A 23,111-nucleotide genomic window follows, 5' to 3' on the forward strand; every position below is an offset into this window, starting at 1 on the left:
TGTGTACATTACTGTCATGTAACATTACATATTAGTTATGGAAGTAAGCTGTTACTTTCATCAGTTTAAATACTTTTTTAAGAAAGGAATCAACTGAATTGGTCATCCAGCATCACCCCTGCCAATTTGTGCATGTCAGGTGTTCTTATCCTTAGCACACTGTTCTGCAATGAATGAGTACTAACAAATTTTGGCTTTATATAATGAGAATGATTAGAATATAGAAAGAGTGATATATTTTCATATGCATACATACATACACACGATCACAAGCATCATGTTTTGAAATTTTCAAATTTCAATCTGGAAAGGTCAGAGTCATGAACCACATGGACCACAAACATTCACACACTGCTGTGTCTGAGGCCCAGAATTTGGTGCTTTGTCCCTGTCAGGAGTCCAAGGGTAACACAATTGGCCTCGCTGTCTCTAGATGGACAGGATGGTCCTCTTTCCCCCACCAATCGCTCAGAGTGATGCTAGCCAATTTGGGCCTCTGTTAGCGAATGTAACAAAAAGCTGACCAAAAGGCTGGGCGATGTCTACCATCGCCAAATTTAATATTATTTAACCTTTTTCTGACCCCGTTTCCCCGCCATAGATGGGAATCAAAGGAACTTCCTTTTCATCTGCATTTATTTCTGGTTCCATGCACTTGAGTTAAACCTAAAGTAAAATAATTAGAAGGTGCAGAGCTGTGTGATAGGAAAAGCTAGCATCACAGTGCATAGCAATCACAGAACTAAGAGGCAACTTAAATCTCTCCCTCTCCTAAACAGAAAGAAATTACAATTGGGGCACATTCTACTTTATAAAGGAACGTGAACTCCAATTTCCCAACATATTTAGCAAGTTGTTTAAATGACAAGTTAGTCCTATCTTGTCCCCCCAACATGGCAATTATTGGCTTTTATGCATCGTCATTAAGTTACTTGTCATTCATCCCTGATATTTGATTGCAACGCCCTATCACCCAGGCCTACTAGTTAATGACATGGTGTTGGGCAGTTGTAAAAGATGCTCTGGCTGGCTTCACACAATTTGGGGAGAGCACAAGTTAGCCTTCACCCTCCTACCACTGGTAGCATCAGCTATAGACGGAATAGGTAATTGCATAGGGTTTCCACATGTTTACTCGGCATCAACAAACTCAGAGTGAAGTGGAATGAATTGTTGTTACTGGATATGCTGGTTGGTTGTCATTAATCATAAAACCAATGTGGCCAAAAGTACTGGCATGCTTCCACTTTAAAAACAAACAAATAAAACAACTTTCAGGAAATAACTTAATCTCTCAGCAAATTTTAAAAACCAAATACTAAAGTTTTAAAAACTATTCTTAAAAACGAAAGCAGCATGGAAAACACTGGGATCCTTACCCTAACATTTTGTAGCACAGCCTTCAGAGACCAGAACTGCAATCAAATACTTTCTGTAGCTCTGATTAAGATTTCTACACTTTTAGACTAGTAGTTTGGCCCACTTCTCTTGAGCAAAATGCTCCAGTCAGTTCTCTCAAGTTTGATGGGTGCCATCTTACAACTGTGTTTGTGCTTAATGCAACACCCCACTCCTTAGGAACCCCTGAGATGATGACAACGATGACCAAAAAAAAAAAATCATTTTAGAGAAAAATTCCAGTTCTTTCCAGATTAGGACTGTTTGCAGGCCACTTCAGATAGTTCAATGTTTTCTTATCAATTCTTGGGAGCTTCTGAAAGTTTGGGTGCTTTTTAAAGTACGTTTTGGGTCATATCCTGCTGGAGGACCCGTGACTAAGACGCAGCTCAGCTTTCTGACACGGGGTATATAGATGAGTTCACCCAGATAATGTAGGGAAAATCCCATTTACAGCCTTACTTCTGTTGACCTGTATTTTGTTGTATTTACTTTACAGGCAAAGTAATAGGGCTAATATGGTCAAACATTGGTCTTCTGGTAAGGACTAGAAGCAACTGCATTCTGGACAAACTGGAAATTGTTTAGGCACCTACTAGAACTTCCATATTGGTGGGAATTACACAGGTCGATCCTGGAGCTGATGAACTAGTTTTTTTTGCACAAGATATTTCTTTAGATGGAGGAAGGCTGTTCTAACAATCTACATGCACACTAAATGAAAAGACCTAAGTCAGTAGTGACATTATTGATTTTATAGCTACACCTAATACAATTGACAAGCCAGCATCTAATTAGATGTCCCAGCAGTCTTTGAACAAAGTAAAACCACCACTGTTTGGTCTTTGTCCTTTACACACAGTCTTCCGTCTTAGGTTGGGATTTATCTTCTGTTCTGGCTGATATAGTTGTCAACATTGCAGTGAAAGCTAATGCTATGTTAACAAATATCCACACACTTTGGCAGCATAGATGAAAACAGCAGTGGCCCTAGAACAGAAATTTGATGTATACCATATTTTACTTTTGAACATGCAGAAAGGTTTTGTCCTTTTATATTTGTAAGCCAATTGAATTTGACAATAGTCTGTCTAGTAGAATACAGTCATGTATGAGCTCTAATACCACATCAAGTAACATGAAACCAAAAAAAAAAAAAAAACACACCACACCAGTTGGACGACAGTAGTAAGATCAGTGTTCAGGAAACAATGTGCACTACTTATGTAGTCAAATTTATGCAACAGCATAATCTGCAGAGACTGAAAGATCACACTGTCCATAATGTTTGCATATTTTATTTATAAACATTACCATCGTATCAGTTTATCAGTCACATTTTGACATACAAAACTACATGCAGTACTGTTACTCCCAAGTTTGTGCTTAATGCAACACCACCCTCCTTAAGAATCCCTGAGACAATAATAATAATAATAATAATAATAATAATAATAATGGCATTTTTAATTTCAGAAAAAAAAAAAAAATCCAAACATCCTTTACATAATCATTCGTACCCACATAAAATAGCCTCTCCCTTGTGGGTTGTTTGTTTCTTCTGTAATGACCTCTAATTGATCTCACATAGTAAAAATAGTTCACTGCCAACTGATCAAAAATGAATGACTACAGCCGAATAGGTCAGGATCTTTCCACATACTCTAATACAAGGTCTTTGGAAAGTACGTGGACTGCTGTTTAAAGCATAATCATCTCATATTAAGTGCTGATATGAAAGAGAAACATTATATATGAGAGATCTCGGGCAAGAGAAAGGAGAGAAAAAAGCCTCAATCTCCAAGTTAAGTGCAGATTTTACAGTAACAACAAAGAAATCAAAAGAGAAACATTTCAGAGATCTCAAGTGAGAGAAAGAAGGAAAAAAGCCTCAGCCTCAAAAGTTCTTAAGTGCAGATTTTACAGTAAGGACCAAAAACTTAATGTCTTCCACTTAAAGGTTATTGTTATTAAAGATTGGTATTATTAAAAGGCACCACTACCACATTCTTGATGCACTGATGGTCCCGAATAGTAGTAATGCAATAAAGTCAGGTCTGAATCCAGATTGAACTGGGTTAGTTTTACTTCTGTAGTTTTACTTCTGTCATCACAGTATAGCATTTTGTTAGAAGTTTCTGTTGTTAATGTATTTTAAGTGGAAATGATGAAAAGAATTTATTTTACCTTTAAGGTGGAGTCGTACTCAACAGTCTTTAATAACTTTGTGGTCTTACCACTGTAAAGTCCAGTTCAGTCATGAGAATGTAGTTTGAAAGCATACTTGTCATCCCTCCCAACTTTTGCCAACTCAGTGCAGTTTTCTCTGTGCGTTGGCACCTTCTGCATGGATCTGACTTCCATCTGTGTTGGACATAAAAAAGGAAAACTTACACATAATGAATTGAAAGGCCACCATTTACAAATGACACTGAATTTTAGTCACTTCCATGCAAACACACTGACACAGAGACAGACAAACTTGTTTGTGATACAAACAAGTGAATCTTGCTAACAGGCTGTCCTAACTTTGGTTCATTCTGGCCTAAAACTAGCATTTAAAATGTTATTGGTCATGTTGTGTAATATTGTAATATTCTGTAATCACAGCACTGCATCTCATTGGTTTGACAGAATTCGTAATTTTTCATTTTGTGTTTATCCATCACTACAATACCCAGCATTCATTCCGCAGATATAGCATACAACCATGGGCATCACCCCCCACACTGATATAAGGTCTAATAAATATAGATGCGCTATTTGTTCCTAGCAAAGCGGTTTAGATGATGTATGTATTTGTTCCTAGCAGTAACGTCAGCTATCCTAGTTTCCTCCTCCATTAGCCAGCTAGCAAAAGTAGTATTTTCCCTCCCGACTTCAAGATACATAACCTGAAGGGTGTTTTGTTGATCATTAAACCAGAATAACTCACCCTTGGCACTACTGTGGCACCACCATAGGAGCTGAATAGGCATGTTTACAGTAGATATAGCAATGGTTACGGTTTCATTTTGGCCAAACTGCTGCTTTATGACACTGTACAGAGCATGGTGGGTGCTCGCTCACAGGTATGTGTATCTCTGACCTCAAAAAGATTTTATTAGGATTTTGAGGGAAGTGATTTAGTGTATTGTGAAATCTCAAATTTGAGTGCAATTCAATTTGACCATTTGGTAAAAGTACTACACCATCTGGCCATTGTTTCAGTCACACCCATTAACAGGTGTGTAAAATCAAGCACTTAGCCATGAAATCTCCACACTGGCAGTAGAACAAGTCATGCTGAAGAGCTCAGTGGCTAAACATGGCACCATTTGCCACCAATCAGTTCTTTAAATTTCTGCCACGTTAGATCTGGCCCAGTCAACTCTAAGTGCTATTATTGTGAAATGGAAGTGCCTAGGAGTAAGAATAGCTCAGCCATAAAGCGGTAGGCCATGCAAACTTAAAGCAGGGCCATCAAGTGCTGAAGCATGTAGCGCATTTAAAAAAAAGTCCTTGCATCGCTCACTACAGAGTTCCAACTACTGGAAGCAGCATCAGCACAAGAACTGTGCATCAGGAACTTCATGAAATGGGTTTCCATGGCTGAGCAGCTGCAGACAAGCCTAAGATCACTATGAGCAATGCCAAGCGTCGGCTGGAGTGGTGTAAGCATGTCACCACTGGACTCTCTGACAGTCTGATGAACAAATCTGGGTTTGGCGGACCTCACAAACTCTGTTTTCACTGAAAAGACACTCCAAAATCTTGCAAAACGTGTTCCTAGAAGAGCGGACGCTGTTAACGCCACAAAGAGGGAGCTCTATATTAATTAACTCCATATTAATGCCCATAATTTTGGAATGGGTTGTCCAACAAGCCCATACAGGTGTGATGATCAGGTGCCCATATACTTTTGGCCATATAGTGCATTTACCTAGTACTAGAATACAGACAAAAACAATTCACAGAGCTGTTTTTAAGTTAGACAACAGCCTGAGAATTTTATTTAGACCAAAAAAATGTATTATTATAATCTATTCTAACCTTCAGGTCAAAGTATTACAATGCATTTTTGCACTAATACTAATTTGGCAGTTCAGAGTGTCTCTTGAGGAGTTAAAGAAAACAATGCGAGTCTCAAAGCCTGCTCTCTTAAGCTAGTAAGATTCTTTGTTACACAATGTACATCTGATCTCTTTATAGAGCAAATATTCTTTTTCGCTCTTTTGAGATCAGAATGTGTCAGTGCATGAATGAGGATACAAAAAAAAAAAGTAACATGAGTAGCTGAAACATCAAATGGGACAGTATTTCATTCTATCTAAATATAGCCTGGCAAGCAGTAATACATGAAGCTGCTCTGTGCTGTTATTTCACCATCTAGAACTATAAACCAAATTCACAGCTCATGAAAATGCACACAGTGATCAGCTCATCACGAAACACACAGATGAAAGTTGTCCCACAATTCTGTAAGGTCACCTAAAGGACAGGGCCTAGTAGACAAAGCATGGAGAGAAGACGGAGAAGAGGAGACAGGACCAGAGAGAGGATAGAGAACACTAGAACACAGTGCAGAGTAAATACCTGAGAGAGAGAGAGAGAGAGAGAGAGAGAGAGAGAGAGAGAGAGAGAGAGAGAGAGAGAGAGGAAAGACAGGATGAGAAATGGACAGTAACATCAGAGATGGGAACTAACCAAGTCATGAAATTTGTACAGGAATTTATAACAGTCCTTTTACAACCCCATTTCCAAAAAAGTTGGGACGCTATGCAAAAGTGTAAATAAAAACAAGATGCAATGATGTGCAAGTCATTTAAACACTATATTTCAATGACAATAATACAAAAACAACATAAAATTGACACAGAAATGTTAGTGTTTTTTGAAAAATATATGCCCATTTTGAATTTGATGCCAACAACACATTCCAAAAAAAGTTGGGACAGAGGCAACAAAAGGCTGGTAAAGTTGTGTAATGTGTCAAAAGTGCAACAGTTCAAGAATAATGTTTAACATAAAACAGCAAAGAACTTTTGCTATTCATCATCTATGGTACAGAACAACATTAAAAAATTCAGAGAATCTGGAGAAATCGCTGTATGCAAGGGACAAGGCCAAAAACAAGTACATGATTCGGTAGTGGGAGTCACTGCATGGGATCAGAAACACTTCTGAAAACCACTGTCTGTGAACACAGTTTGTCGCTGCATCCACAAATACAAGTTAAAACTCTAAAACGCAAAGAAGAAACCGTATATAAACAGGATCCAGAAACGCTGCCATCTTCTCTGGGCCTGAACTCTATGGTGAAGTGGAAAAGTGTCCTGTGGTCCAACAAATTAACATTTGAAATTCTTTTCGGAAATCATGGACGCTGTGTCCTCCAGGCTAAAGACCACTCAGCTTGTTATCAGCGCACAGTTCAAAAGTATTCATGATGGTATAGGGGTGCAGTAGTGCACATGGCATGGGTGATGCGCACATCTGTGAAGGCACCATTAATGCTGAACGAGATGTTTTGCAACATATGGCAACGTCATTTTCAGAGAAGGCCTTGATTATTTCAGCAAGACAATTCTGCATGTATTACAACAGCACAGCTCTGTATTAAGAGAGTCTGGGCGCTAAACTGGCCTGCCTGCGGTCCAGACCTGTCACCACTGAAAACATTTTGTGCATTGTTGCGTGAAAAATATGACAAATGAGACCCCGAACCCTGTTGAGCAGCTGAAATCCAATATCAAACAAGAATGGGAAAACATTTCACTTTCAAACTACAGCGATTGGTCTCCTCAGTTCCCAAACACTTACAGAGGGTTGTTAAAAGAAGAGGTGGTGAAACACAGTGGTAAACATGCCCCCGTCCAAACTTTTTTGGAATGTGTTGTTGGCATCAAATTTAAAATGGGCATATATTTTTCAAAAAACAAAATTTCAGTTTCAACATTTGATATGTTGTCTATGTAGTATCTTAAAAATATGGTTTACATGATTTGCACATCACTGCATCCTATTTTTATTTACATTCTGCACAGCGTCCCAACTTTTTTGGAAATGGGGTTGTAATTAGAGATGGCACAATATCACTTTTTTCCCCTGATAAGATACTAACAATAGTTATTCTAGACTTAATTCTTATCTGGGAAACCAACCCATAAACTATGAAGCACTTCACCTATAAGCATCTAAAAGTAAGCCATCATGGCTACAGGAATTGGCCTGATACCAATACTTTTAATCATAAACAGCCAGTTCTGTGCAAAAGTCAGAGACCACCATTCACTTATTTAATTTCCAGTCAAAAGCCAGAATACAACTCAGCGCTATGCGTCTGACGGGATGTGTAGCTGTCAAGAAGCCCTCAGTGAGAAAAGGAAATAGACAAAAAAGATGAAAATTTGCACTAGAACACCAAAACTGGACATCTGAGATGTGAAGTACGGTGTTATGGACTTCTAGTTTAAATTTGAGAACTTTGGAAGTAATGAAACTCAAAGGAAGGACAGACTCTGAACTATTTCTATAACCTTAAGTCAAACACGGTGGAGGATCAGTGCAAGTTTGGCGATGTACAACATCTGGAGTTGGCGATTTGCTTTGATTGAAGGCATAAATGTTGGTAGGTACAAACATATTTTAATGCATCATGCAATACCCTATGGAAAATGTTTGAATGGGAAGACACTCATGCCTCAGCAAGAGAACAACTCCCAATCACACTGCAGAGAAGATCAAGATGTACTTAAGTAAAGAAGCTGCTGGTGTTCTTAAATCAAAGGACTGGCTAATTCAGAGCCCAGACCTCAACATCAATGAATGTGTTTGTGATTACTTGGATTGCGAGAGGCAGAAAATGCAACCAACTTCTAAGACTGAACTTGGAGGTGCAGAAAAATATCTCTCCAGATTGCTTTGAAAACTGGAAGCAAGCCTTACAAAAAGAATGGAAGCTGTTATGGGTAATGGGTGGACACACTAAATACTGAACATTTGTTACAATTGTATGTGAGTTATTGAGGCTCCCATGTTATTTTCTGTTTAATATACATGTTCTGCTTTTTACCTGAATTACTTGTACTTAATGGCCTTTTTGACTGGAAATTAAATGAATTTAAAAAAAAGGGGATGTTCAGTGCTTTCCTCGTTTTAGGCCTCAGTTTCTCACTCACCATGTGTGAGACCATACTGGAAACTTCCAGGTCCGGGGCTGGTTAGTATGGAGTCTTTGCAGATTTGAGCGTGTCCAGATGTTTTGCTGGCATAAGCCAGCCCAGGGAAGGGTAAAGCATGCAGAGGGACCAAGTTTGTTAAAGCCCCCGACTGTGGTATATTGGGATAGGATGAGGCCTGGAGGGAGAGCGATGGAGTAGGAAGAGCTGGATCCCCACAAGAGCTTTCCACAGCTGCCTGTATAGACACAAGAGACATGGCAGAATCAAAGGATATCAGAAGTGTATTATTTCAATGCAAAAATACAGTAATATTTACAAAACCTATTCATTAAAAAAATAAATAAAATACAAAATAAACAAAATAATAATAATAATAATAATAATAATAGCAGGACAGTTGCCAGTGCCAGGATTATGAAGCAGATGCTAGATGCTACGTTAGGCAGATTAACAAAGTGTTACCTGATCCTGATAACCAATTACATGACAAGTTTAATTCTGAAATTGAACATTTTAGGTTACTTAAAAAAAAAAATATATATTCAAATTAACTTCTTCTGAAACACCTTTGGACAACTTCTAATCTACCTGGCTTGTTTGGTCAACTGGTTAATTATCTTCATAAATCACAAGACATTTGAAGACTTGAGGCCTAGTGTACCCCATTTCTCAAAAGAACACATGTATTACGCAGTTTTTGGGAACACTGAGCAAATGAATAATTAAAAGCCTGAGGTACTGTTACAAATACAATCCTCAAAAAGTAACTAATCTATACATAATCTCATTTTTCAAAAGGTATCCCACTTTTTAAACCGAAGAGCCACCCCCTTCGCAAAAAGCTCTTAAAAATCTAGATGATTTTAGCCTGTATTTACTAAGAGCAAAAACTATTAAAAACTCTCAATTTATATTCATTTACATTGTGTTGTGGTCACTGTTGTCCTCTCAGGTGTGTCAACACCTTCAATTTTAACACGGGTTTTTGAAACATGACATCAGACTGTGATGCAGATTGTTAGACTTCAGGTAAATGCTAATATTCCCACATATTCATAAGCAAATGTGGAAGACCAAGTGTTTTATCCAACTAAACATGCCCTTCACAAATAATATACACTCTTAAATATAGATTCCAAAAAAGGTTCTTCGGAGTGCTGCCAGTTTTCCTGGAGAAATCCTGGCTTTTAGTGGTTTCCCCGCTCTAGCACATCCACTTCAACTCAAGAATTACTTGTTAAATAATTAGGAACCTTCATTTGTATAAGCATGTATAACTTAGCTTGAGCTTATTTAGATTTATTCTAAGATAATTCTTAGATTATTTTTTTCTCTTTAAATTTCTCTACATGAAGGGAAAAAAAGGTACATGGCTGTGTTTTGGCTCACCCAGCCTCTGATTTATATCTAAAAAATGCTTTCATGTACATGCACTCAGACACTCACCACTGCCACAGAAACAGGGGCTTTGCAAAATGAGGTGGTCGTGAGCAGTCTGGCCACGCCCTGCACTGCTGCCGAGTCACCTTCAGCAGCAGCAGGTGGAGCTACCAGCATCAGCTTCTGAGGTTTCTTCTCCCCCGCAGGAAGACGGTTCAAAGTTGCAGCTGCTCCAGAATTGGACGAGATCTTCGGAGATGAATCTGTGCGCAGTGGACCACCCGGGTTGCCCGTCTGGACACTGGAGAGAGCTTTTCCGACTATTTCAAGCTTTCTGTCAGTGGCTTGAAGCCTTCCTAGCGAGGATCTCCCCACTTCTCCTCTCATCTGTTGAAGCTCAGGTAGCGGAGGAGAAAAATAAGACGTTTGTGCATCTAATGAAGCTTTGCTCACAGTGTTCTGGGGGGCTTGTTGGGTGCTCAGAGGCAGACTGAGGCGCTTGCGCTGGGCAGCAGCACCTCCTGGTGGCCCCTTCAGGGCTGGCACTGGTTGGACCTCCCCAGCATTTTCAGAGAGAAAACTGGCCTGTTGATTAGATGAGAACAAATAAAAAGGTAGGCACCAGTATAATGTCAAAACAAAGGTTAGATATCATTTTGAAACTAACCTTTTTGGATTTTGGCATGGTCATTGATTTCTTTCTTGCCCTGTACAATGAAAATTAATTGGCATCATTTAATTATTTTAAAAAGCAGCATCCATGGCTTTTGCAAATTCATAATCATACTTACACCACACCAGTGATATGGCCATGTACTCTACGGCTCTCAATAAGTAGGATCCTGTGGTGACAAATGTGTTAGAAAAACACCTGATTAAGACTGAAATGCAGAGGAAATTTTAACACTGCCAGCATTATAGTGACCCCTAGTGGTTATTAAGACGTTTATATGTGAAGTAAATAAATTTAAAATACAAGAGTTTATTAAATAAATAATAATAAAACAGCTAAAATGGGTTGTGATGCCACAGAAGCACACATTAGGTTCTCTTTCAATGGTTCCATTATAGTAAATGAGATGTGTGAGTGCAATGTTTAAAGAACCTCCACATGTGAACCTTCTTGGTTCAAATGGTTTTTAGTGTAGGGGCTCTCAAGCCAGTCCTCAGGGACCCCCAGGAAGGTCCAACCCAACTTGTGGTGCATAGGGAGAGCAAAAATGTGGACCACCTGTCCCTGAGGACTTTTCAGAACCACTGCCCCCCCCACCCCACCCTGCTTAGGGCTCACAAGCGTCCACGTTGCAAATCATTAAAAGGAATAAAACATTACCTGGACTGCATCCAGCCTTTAGGCCACATTGGTTTTACATAATCCTCCAAAAAAGTTCTCAAGTACTCTTCCAAGCTTGGGCTGTCAGGAGCTTCAAGCTCGTAGCAATTCATCTTCAGCTTCACAAGCTCAGACAGCAATAGTCTGAAAGCACACACATATTATAATATTTAATAATGAATATACAGCCTGGTTTGGCACAACTGTGTTCTGACATAAAACTCAAACTGAACATCTTATTTATTACGCAGCAGCATTTGTACTTGCAGCATTGTATCCTTGAACCTTTGTAGCTTGACAGAACTCATGAATTTGTATTGTTTGCCCATCAATGTTCTCTCACTACAATACCCAACATGCCTTATGCAAATATATTGTACAGCCATTGGGAATCCCTGCAACACTCATCCAATCCTGACTGCTAGCCTAGCCACTGAGCTATAGGCTAATAAACACAAACAAGCCAGCTTTAGGGCAACTCTTACCACAGTTGTTGAACAAAACTGAAAAGAATACAGCAATTCTGCCTTTATTTGTTACAACATGGACACCGGAGGCATGTAATTCATCCTTTTAGCTGGAGAAAAAGAGCTAAACTGAGGTAAGGTTTATAGATAGCCAGCAGCCTTTAGCTTTTAGCCCCCTGCTAGAAAAACCTGCATAGACCAGCATATGTTGTGTTTTGGATGCTGATATGCTGGTCAGCCAGTATGACCATGTTGGGTGACCAGCTAAACCAGCACTAGACCAGCATGGAATGACTGGAAAACAAAAAGTTGCCACAGCTGGCTGTAGAGTGATATATTCTTGCTAGCAGTAATATTAGCTGTGCGCCTTCCTTCTGCATTCACCAACTAATGGGGGGTAAGCCAGCCAGTCCAAGAATCCACCCCAGTGCAGCTGTATTTTTTTAAGTTAATGTAATATAAGTAGGAAAATGTAAGTTTTCCTAGTCATTAAACCAGTAAACTACTGCAGCACTGCTGTAATATGTGCATAGGCATGCTTACAACACAACATGTAGCAATGGTTAACCTGATCTCTTCAGTCCATTTGAATCTCTTGCGTGGTCCAAAAACTCGTTTTCCACTTTTATCCTCCTCTTCTTCATCAGACCCATCTATTGCTCTCTGTTCTTTCTCAGCCTCCAGTCTGGAAAAAACAGACCAAAACCATATTTATTCAGACCAAGTGAAAAAGTATAAAGGCTATTCATGTTGGACTGACACAATGAAACCAGCATGTTTCTTTGCTATTGGATAAAAAGTCATTTTTTGTGGGTGGTACACTGGCCAATACAAATAATATGTTTTGATATTGATGATAATATAAAGCAGGCAGCATACTTGGCAGCTCTGGCTTCAGAGTGAGCTTGGCAGTTGTCATTGAAACGGTCAATCTGCTCTGGCATGGCTCTGGTGACTGCATCTTCCAGTCTCTGTAGCAGATCTCTTAGCTCATCACCCTGACGAGGGATGGAGCACACATGGATTCATACTGTGAATAGTATGATTTACTAAGCATAACAATTCAAGTATTAAGAAAAAAAAAAATACAAGTCACTCTATTTGAGAGCTACATTAAGAGTGACAAACTAACCAACATCAGAGGTGAAAATCCTACAGAGAGGCTATACTTAAGTGAACATATGAGCAGAGTGTAAACATCTTACTCAGTTAAAAGTGGAGCCAAAACTATACTTTTTTAAATGTAACATTAAATGAACTTTAATGCTGAGTATGAGCTGACTTTTTTTACACTGATATTAATCTGATTTTCTAAAATTACAATAAATTTTGATTGGCAAGAAAAAGAATCTCATGGCCTTTGAGACTAATAATGAGTACTTTGTAGGTCTAAATGAAATGTAAGGAGTAAAAAGTGTGCTTTTGCCTTAAAAATGTATTTGAATAAAATTCAACCTGAATAATACTTTACTCAAGTACAAAAAGTACAACAGCATTTTCCCTCCCTGGCATGTGCATAATCGCTGCTGTCGGAAGAAAACCTCGTATCTCCATTTTTGACGTTTTTCAGTTTTTGACATAATTTGAAAATACCTGTTGACCTTTACATTGTATGTAAGTTTCATGATGAATAGACTAAAAGAAATGACCTAAAATGACTTGGAAAAAAACCTGGTTCCATTGACTTACATTAAAAGTACAGTACAGTTTTTTCCTTCTCTCGTAAAGTTATTTTGGAGATACGAGGTTTTCTTCTGACAATAGCAATATTCTTAAAGTTTAGCTAACACTTTACTTTCCCAACTCTCCACAAAAGACTCTGTATTGTTTAAGTGGTTGGTTCTTCAAGGGTTCTTAGTAAAAAAAATAAAAAAAAATATAAAAAATGGTCTATATAGAACTTTGAACACTCAAAGAACACTTTTCATGATTAAATGGTTCTTTGCATCATGAAAGCGTTCTTCAGATTGATTGAGAATGCGCTGTAGATGGTTATGTATAGAAACATTTTGAAAGGGGTCCTTCTATACAATGTCAAGCTTGTAACAACAGAAGAACCCTTTTTGATGCTATAGAGAACCCTTTTCAAAAAGCTTCTATGTAGAACCATCTACAACATATCGCTGCTGTAGGAACAAAACCTCTCAAAAATCTCCATTTTTGTCTCATTTTGGAGATACGAGGTTTTGTTCTGACAGCAGCGATATTCCCCACCAATCTGTAGAAGAAACCATTTAATGATGCAAAGAACCTTTTAGGCATGCAAAGGATTCTTTGAGTGTTTGTGGTTCTACATAGAACCCATTTCTTTACTAAAGAACCCTTCAAGAATCATTATTTTTAAGAGGGTGACTATGTTTGCTGGCCAAATGCTAAACACAAATGTATTAAAAGAACAAAAACTGCAACAAAAAGCTTCCATTTCCAACAGCTTATGCAGCAATTAACAAGCAGTACATGTTATATTATATTCTATTAATCATACAGGGGAAATCTGTCATTTTGTTGCTTAAATATGCCCAGTCTGGGGCAGCACAAAGCCAGCAGAGCAGCGCTGCCATCAACGTTCTCTCACTACAACACTCAGCATGCCTTATGCAAATACATACGCACAGCCATTTGGAATCCCTGCATTGCTCATCCAATCCAGACTGCTATCCACTGAGCTCCAGGCTAATAACCACTACCAAGCTGGCATTAGTGTAACTCTTACACATTCAAACAAAACTGAAAATAAAACAATTCAGAGCAGTGCAGCACCACATTAGGCAGCGTTTGTGTGTATGTGTATGGGGGTTAAAGCCCCAAGGAACCTAAATCTGTGTTTTCTTTCTAAGTAGGTTAGTCTTGCTCTTGCAAGCACACAAACATGTAGGATAATCTTCCTCCTGGCACACAAAGTGTATAAGGTACATCCTGTGAATATCCAGTAAACTGCAGACATATTTCACAAAATACTTTTTGATGTGTACTGGCCAGTCCTAAACTTGGGTAAAGCTTACATAAGCAGTATCATCACCAATCACAAGGCTGATGTTGGCTGCCCCACCCATAGCATCTCTGAGTCAGAGAAACCTAACAACCAAGCGAAAGCTAACCTGGCAAATATAACTGAACAATAAAGTATTTCTGTTGTTCGATGTAGCACTTTAGACCAGGCCCAGACAGTTCTAACACAGGTGTGATCAGCCATTTATAAGCCATGTTTTATGATGTTTTTCATGTTTTCGTCATTCAAACCGAGTTGTTTTATCCACATCCAGCAATTTTCATACCATAAAATATTTTTAGTATTTCACATGCTGTTCGCTGAGACCCCCTGGGCCAAGGGCATAACCAAAACACCAAGCCAGTGCTGGGACTTAAACCCACAACCTTCTAACTGCTTTGAGCAGCATAGCATAGAAACACAAATTCGAAAAAATTCACAAGGCACTGAAAAACCTTGGGATGGTTCTGGTTAGATGATTATTTGTTTTTTCCTAAATTGTAATCAAGAAATTGCTCTCACATCTGAATGGTGGCTTGCACAATATCCAAAAAAACACCAAGGCAGAAGTTAGCGGGACGCAGGATTTGTATCCGAAGCAAGGAGTACGCAACACTATTTTCCATTTACTTCAGGTTCATTTGTCATAATGCAACAAGCTTTTTGATTTTTACTACACTAGATTTCTGATTCAGTACTTCCACTTTTAACACAATACCCATACTTTTACTTAAGTACAGATTCTCTGGACTTCAACACCAACCTAAATCAGGGGCCCAACCAATCAGAAATAATACTTATTTCTACACAAGTCACTTCACGGTGCAAGTACTTCACGGAGAGCACTATAGAGTATGAAGCTCGTATGAGAGTTTTGAATCTGGCCTAGATTGTTTTGGTATCTTTTTTTTTTTAAAGATACTAACCAGATGAAGAAGATGGAGTTTCTTGGCTCGCTTAAGCAGAGTACCTTTCTTGCAGGAAAGGTGCGATGCCAGGTAGGAAAAGATTCTGGAACGTACCTTATCAGACAACTCCTTAGACCTAACCGCCACACTAAAATAGCCAGACACACAAACAAAAAGACAATGGACGATGGTCAGTTGAAAGATGTAAAAAGATTCCTTAAAAAAAAAAACTGATCTTCTAAAAATGAAACTGATCTTTGTTGCTTAAAATTTACTTGGAAACTGAACGGCTACCTTCTCTACAACAAGTATCCTGTTTATGACTTACTGTAGCAAAACACTGTTTATTTCCGGAGCAAAAAGCTCCATCTTGTTCTCTCCTTCCATGTCTTTGATTGCCTAAAAGAGCAAGTTTTATAGAGAGAGACATCATGAATTATCCATTAGAGGAGAGTATTACAACAGGTAGGTTTTAAAAGGACATCATTTTTCAAAATTTGCTGCAAAATTAAAAGGTTAAGATCTAAATAATGTCATTCGGAGTGGTTTGGTGTGAAATGCTCTGTTCTACAGAAACTGACTGTCAGAACTGTTCACAGTGGTGGTAACTAAAACTAGATGTCTGAAGTGTTGAACGCCTCTAAAATCTACCTCACAAGGAAGGGTATTGTAATGCAAAGTAGTCAATTTTATGACTATTTTATCATTAAAAACTTGTGTGTAGGTTCATTGGTGGTTTTGGATAGTAAATAAAATGGCTATATTAGTGTTGTATACATGGTGACCCCACCACTGGAAAGAAATCAAAAGTTGGCAACTCAACCACTCAATGACTTTGTTTACATCTCAAAAACTAAATTACGCAGAAATGTGAAAAAAGATGGTAAAACCTTTCATTTTGTGAGAAAGCAGTACCTGAGTGAGTTCTTGGATGTACAGCTCTAACATCGGGGGTAATCCATCAGGAAGTGAAACAGGAGGCTTCGCTGGCTGGCATACAACTGTGGGTTCTTGGTTCTCCTCCACGTCAGGAGAACCAGTGTCCTGGTCCTCAGTCAGGAGCCCATCAAGGTCAAAGTCCTGATCTGCGGCCTTCACCGCTTGGAGGAGGTCGTCTGCGCTCGCTGAACCGATTAGCGTCAAGAGTGGATCAGCTGAGGCGGATTCTTCCGGGACCTCCGCTTGGCTGGTGGAGCCGCTGTCAGCTGAAGTGACTCCCTCCTTCCCTTTCTCGTTGAACATGTGCAGCTGCTGAAGCTTCTCCTTATGAAATTTTCTTAGCATGCCATCGATGCTGAGTGGCTTGCCACTCTTCTTTTTCTTTTTCTTCTCTCCAGGCGGCATGGTAGGCAGAGCACTGTAGAAAAGGACAAAATCATGCATCATGGAACGTTTCATTCGAAAACAGTTCCTTAAATATCTTGAGGTACTTCTTTGGTGTACTTATGTAAACCATTGTGACAACAGCTTGTGTAATTTGTAAGGGAAAAAAAATTCCAGCTGTACTGTAATGCAATCAGCAAAGCTTTAGAGCACCAGAAAACCTTTTTTTTGCATCATCTCTCTCAGGCAGCACAGTCTCTTGTCTCTTCTTCTTGTTGTTGATCATCTTCTCCTCCCTTCCTTCTTTGAGTTTTCTTTTCTGCAAGACGGATGAAAAAAAAACAAACATTCACACAGGACTTTTCATGCACAAAATCAATACAGATAAAAAAAATTAAAGCACAGTAACAGTTAAATACGGACGCATTAGACAGCATTTTAAAAGGAACCACGTATATATGAAAGGAAGGCAAAATTCAGAGTCATATTTAAAATCTGTAAAAGTGCTCATTCAAGGTGTCTGATAAATGTCTTATGGGAGGAGTTCAGTACCTTCAGGCAGATGCGTTGTCATTAACTGCTTTAAAAAACCAGTAAAAGCCATTTAAAGTTTAAGAATAACAGAAATCCAGTGAAGAACTACCAGAACAGGAAATCTTTATTATTTAAGAAAAACGGTTCACTAGCCAGTCAGGGACAATGGTATAATTTGGTACCACTGTTACACATAATAGGCATCCACATGGCTATGGAGGTTTATTTCATGTACACTGAAGATATGGATCAGCGGCAACAGAAAATGAGTATAGACCAAGTATAGACCCTTGGGTAACACCACAGTGAAAAGAATGCAGGAGTATCCTATATTTATGGTCTCAAAACTATATCTAGTAAAACAAGAACTGAAAAGATTTGTGAATGATTTAAGACTTTTCAGTTGTTGAAAATAGTTATCTACGCTGCAAAAAAAGGTGTCTTGTCAAGTAAAAGTAACTTAGATCTAGTCAATAAATCTAAGATTTCACCTGTTGAGATTGCTCTAAGCTTATTTTAAACTTAGTTAACTTATTTCTAAACATTTATTACTTGTTAAGTAATTTTATTAATAAAATTCCTCACTATATTGGCAGATAATTTTGCTAGTTTTAAGAAATGTGCGTGAACCAGCAAAGTTATCTGCCAGTATAGTGAGCCAAATTTTCTTGATGAAATTACTTAAAACAGGTAAAAGTGTCTAGATAAGATGGATAGTCTTATAATAAGTACACAGCCATCTCAAAATAAGAAATATTCGATGGATCAACTAGAATTAACAATTTCACTTAACAAGACACTACTATTTATGATAGTCCTAAAAATATTCTTGAAGAAATGCAACATTACATAGAGGCAGTGCAGATCTCAAACATGTTTTAAAATGTTCCTAATACAGCTGTTCTCCATACTCACTGTATTTTCACTTTTGAGAAACTATGTTCTTCAAAAGATTGGAATTTGGATGGGGTAACGATCCTCAAGCCTTTGTTTGTTTAGCAATAACATTAACGTAGGTTAATAGTTAAGCCTACATAACTGATTAAACCCAGACTATGATTATTAGTTAGCCCAATCCATTACTGCATAGCTTTAAAGTTTAACCTTTTAAACTCCTTGAACCCCCGATATTTTGTCATATTCTTCATAACTTTCATATTTCATAAGCGACATTCAAAAGGTGGGTGTCGTATGAGAGCTATAACTTTCTTCTTTCCAGTCAAATAGGTGTGTAATGTAATTTTTAAACTTTATAATAAAAGCAAATATAAAATTTTACATTTATTTCATGAAGTTACTGAATAATTTGCCTTACGATTTGGTCATGTGAATTGAAATGAAAAAACCTAAATATACCCACGAGCATAGCGTAAGAAAATTAGACAGAGGTTAAGAGAACTACATTTTGAGATGTTCTCTGACAATAACTCAGAAAAGGCAGCATGAATAAGGTGCATAGCTGAACAGTAACTTGGAGATATTTGAATATCTAAGCCGCAAAATGTTAAATTTTTTTAAGGATAAACTTCAATCTACTTGAGAACTGTTCCAAAACTGCACAGGAACGTTTACACACCTTGGGTTTAACATCCTCCTCAAAGTCATCCGTCTCATTTTCTTCACCTTCATCCGAAGCCTGGCGGAACTGTAGCGTCCCAGAGTTTATGTAAAAGCCCCCATGCTTGGTGGTAAGTGAGGCTGGAACCAGCTCATCATACTTTGACAAAAGGTGTAAATAAAGAGAAAATAGAAAAGACAACTCAACAGAGGTTCTGTAAACCTGTTCACACTGCAAGAACGAGCTCAAGGTTCTCTCAAAGGTGCACTGCAGATGGCTGTTTTTTTTTTTAGGTCTTAGTGAACTAGAAAACCTACCATCAAAGAAAATAATTTTAGGAAAATAATACCAGTCAAGTCATTTAATAACTTAGCATATCATCACTGTCTGAACAAAACTATCTCTGGTAACTTGACAGAAGAAGAAGAACACATTCTGAACTTTCAATGGACTTCAGGTAATGACATTTTGTGGGCCATTTCTATTGCTCCATTCATTAGGAGATTGACACAATAAAGGAAACGAAAAAAATATGTAAAATGGCATCAGAATGACAAAAATGGAGATATGGATTTGTTACAAGAGTGACAGTATGCAAAAAACATCAAGAGAATACAGTCATGTGTACCATTAACGTCTTTTACTCTAATTGTATAAAAAACTTAAATCACCCAATTACTCCATAAGTTTCATAAACTATAAAAAAAAAAAAATAACAGACACACTGCTGAAACTCACAGCCTCAGAGTTGTCAATAAAGGAGTCCGTTTCATCATATCCATAGCCCATGTCCACCAAATCTTGCAATCTGTCTTGCCGGCGTTTAGGAGCTCCACCCTAGAAAAGAAGAGCAGTCAATCATGATTATTTTTACATGTTACAATCTGCTTTTTCAAGCATTATCAAATGGCATCAGCCTTATTCTTCAGGATAACTGACAATTGCCCTTAGAACCCTGGGTTTGGGAAGGAGTGATGGGCTTATCGCTACTGCTCTGAAGGCACCTTGACTCACATATTTCTCTTCAAACTTTCTTGCCAAGGCCTCCAGCTCCTCCCTCTCCTCATCCTCAACCACCTCATCCAAAGTCCTGAGATCACTTTCAGCTGTGACCTTGAAAAAAAAAAGAAAGAAAGGAGAATGTTTGAATGTTCAGCAGGGTGGTGATTCCTAGACGTGCTTGATGGTTTCCTAATGGGATCTAGGTGTTCTAAGGTGTTCTACATGGTAACTATAAAGCCAATTCCTGTTAGGAAGCCGAAACATTCTAATGGTTCTAGTCTTTTTTCAGCAGGGTGGTGATACCTAGGCACGCTTGCTGGTTTCCTAATGGGATGTAGATGTTCTAAGGTGTTCTACATGGTAACCATAAAGCCAATTCCCATTATGAAGTCAAAGTATTCCAATAGTTCTAATGTTTTTTTTTTTTTTTCCAGCAGGATTGTGATTCCTGGGCACACTTATTGGTTTCCTGATGAGATTTAACTGTTCTAGGGTGTTCTACATGGTAACCATGAACCCAATTCTGCTTAGCAAGCCAAACCATTCAAATGGTTCTAGTCCTTTTTCAGCAGGGTGATGACTCCTAGACACGCTTGCTGGTTTCCTAATGTGATCCAGACGTTCTAAGATGTTCTACATGTCTTCTGGTTCTAATAGTGTTTCTATCAGCAGGGTTTTACCTTCACGTTGAGCAGTTCAGGGTAGTAGAACTCAGGGCAGCGTCGTTCATCAGGCTCGAAGAGAAGCAGCTCGATTCTTGCTGAGGCTGTGGTTTTCTCAGAGGCCGGCAGGTCCTCATCGGAGGGGCAAGCTGCGCCCGAACCCAGTTTGGTGGCCAACTCTTGAGCGGCATGGCTATTGGAGATCGGAGGGTGAGTGAGCTCGCTTGAGACAGTAGTGAGTTGGATCCTTCGCGGCGCGGCCATTGCGCACAATTGCGCCAGTCCTCCTCGCTCCTGCACGCACAGGTGCGCCCAATTAAGCACTTAAGTTACTGGGAAGCCAATAGAAAGCAGCCAAGGTGTCGTGTGGAGGAAGTTAGACTGAGGCATTGTTTTCGCATCGTTTTCAAGACCTGCAGAAAGCAAACAGAGCTGACCAGTAAAGAAAAAGGCCTGGCCTTCAGTGCGCGCCTCCTTGGCAGGCTACCTCATCAGATCGCTGCTTTTTCGGCCATCTCCTGCACGGCATCGCTAGAAAAGCCTGCGATAGTACGTTTCGTACATCTGACCAGCGCGATTCACGGCCTTGTTTTTCAACAGCACAGCGCAGCAGCCACTCGGTGAATCTGAGCAGCAGCCATCGCTACGTCCGTGTGCAGATCCTCAGCATCAGCGGGCTGGATTCAGCTGCTTTTCTCAGCGCCATGCGAGGTGAGAGGCCGATCTCCAGCGGGGGGCATCGACTCGATCATACCGTAGCGATCGCATCATAGCAGAGCGGGGCTTTGAGACGAGCAGCTGAGAGCAGCATCAGAATTCCACAACAGCAGCAGAGCACGCAGCATTCCCCAAAGCTTCATTGGATGGGGTCCTGCCAGCCCCCCACGTCGTCATCAGCCTGCGCCCTGTATGTGTTTCTTGAGAACAGGCTGCTGAAAAAAAGGACATCCATCTGGATTAAAACCTGATTCCTTTCCTTTCCAGTGGGAATTGGCTCACTGGTTATTATCAGAGATCACTAGTTTCCTGCAGGATGCCAGATCAGTCCCATTTAGATCCTTTACACTGTGATATCAACCCATCAGGGCAAAAAATAGCATTAGTGAACACCAGACACCCAGCAGACACTTTCAATAGTTTAAAAGAGAAAATATGGTTCACCCTCATCTTCTCCGTCCCATCTCTGATAGCCCTGCTGAAAAAAGAACCATTAGGATTAAAACCTAATGTGCTTGCTTTCCAATGGGATACCATCAGTGACCACTAGTTTCCTGTAGAACACATTTGGATCCCAATAAGAAACCATCAAATGCATCTGGAATCAGTACAATTAAGATCCTTTACACTGTGATATCAACCCATACGGACAACAAAAAAGAGCATTAGTGGCTACCCACACAGCGAGCGTATTAGTCCGCTGGCTTCATAAGGTCAGCTCCCCGTTGACCACCCAGATTGCTGTCCTGCATTCAAGCTCTACCTACCCTAATAGCAAGAAGATAGGGGGCCACTGATGGCAAAGCTGGTAGTCCACTGGCGTTTTGCTCAGCGTTTTCCGGGCGGCCCACCAGTGGTTAAGCAGACTAATAAACAAAATTCCACTTTTCATTGCTCATTTTCCACTCACAGTCCAATTTACTCATTTTCCCTTCCCTACTTTTTTAGTTATCCATCGTAAATTAGTTAGCACAATGTCAGCGACAACATTTTCTATAAAATCGTTCTACATGAGGCCTAGTCTTTACATTTTTTTTTTCCTCTCAGTTGTTTGTAATGTTTGTCTAAGTTTATTTTCTACAATAAAAGTCTCTGTGCATTTAAAATCTGTTTAAGGAGATTAACAACTAGTTGAGCAAAACGCCAGTGGACCGCCAGCTTTGCCATCAGTGGGCCAACTGTCGCCCACTAATATTTCAGCCTTCTAAATTACTTATCATTAATAATCAATGTTCACAGAGTAGCCATCAATGCAGCAATGCTGGGAAAAACCTGCTGATTGTAACATCATTCTGCAAGCATTTCTTGACCATGTTAGGCTTGAAATAATTGGGGCTTGATAACCGTTACAGTAAGGCTCTTTGTAGCTGAAGGCGCTGTCCATGGTCCTGAAAGTGCACTGTATTCCCAAAAGTATTCAGACTACCCCTCTATTGAGTGAATTATTGAGCTACTATAAAGTGCACCGATTGCTGACACAGGCGTTCATTTGTGCACACAGTCTGTATAATCTTCATAAAAAGCTTTGCCAATGAGCTTTAGATCACCATGCCCAGTGCCAAGGGGTATAAAGCCCCCAGCACTGGGCTGTGGAGCAGTGGAACTGTGCTCTCTGGAGTAATGGAGCTCCATCCAGTACCTTTGGGATTGGTTTGTATATATATATATATGTGTGTG

At 39.3% G+C, this 23,111-nt stretch overlaps 1 protein-coding gene across 1 annotated transcript; it reads right to left on the reverse strand.

The window, feature by feature from the left end:
- Positions 1-2,680: 2,680 nt before the first annotated feature.
- ubn1 (ubinuclein 1) lies at positions 2,681-21,534 on the reverse strand. Its single transcript, XM_036557837.1, has 16 exons — positions 20,736-21,534; positions 20,068-20,166; positions 19,792-19,890; positions 19,072-19,212; positions 17,183-17,280; positions 16,554-16,995; positions 15,967-16,037; positions 15,657-15,786; positions 12,621-12,739; positions 12,310-12,426; positions 11,275-11,418; positions 10,733-10,783; positions 10,609-10,648; positions 10,008-10,526; positions 8,559-8,796; positions 2,681-3,762 (listed from the first exon to the last, which is right to left on the reverse strand). Exons 1-16 carry the CDS (start codon positions 20,979-20,981, stop codon positions 3,710-3,712), a joined length of 2,607 nt encoding a protein of 868 aa, XP_036413730.1. The 5' UTR covers positions 20,982-21,534; the 3' UTR covers positions 2,681-3,709.
- Between the last annotated feature and the right edge of the window lie 1,577 nt (positions 21,535-23,111).

Source organism: Colossoma macropomum, unplaced genomic scaffold, assembly GCF_904425465.1.
Source record: "Colossoma macropomum unplaced genomic scaffold, Colossoma_macropomum, whole genome shotgun sequence".
NCBI classification, from domain to species: domain Eukaryota; kingdom Metazoa; phylum Chordata; class Actinopteri; order Characiformes; family Serrasalmidae; genus Colossoma; species Colossoma macropomum.

Coding starts and splice junctions, on each gene's coding strand:
- ubn1 (XM_036557837.1), bottom strand. CDS start 20,981: ATGGCCGCGCCGCGAAGGATCCAACTCACTACTGTCTCAAGCGAGCTC. Junction 19,891..20,067: donor GAAAGTTTGAAGAGAAATAT/GTGAGTCAAGGT, acceptor CTTCTTTTCTAG/GGTGGAGCTCCTAAACGCCG. Junction 12,740..15,656: donor AACTCCATCTTCTTCATCTG/GTTAGTATCTTT, acceptor ATCCCTCGTCAG/GGTGATGAGCTAAGAGATCT.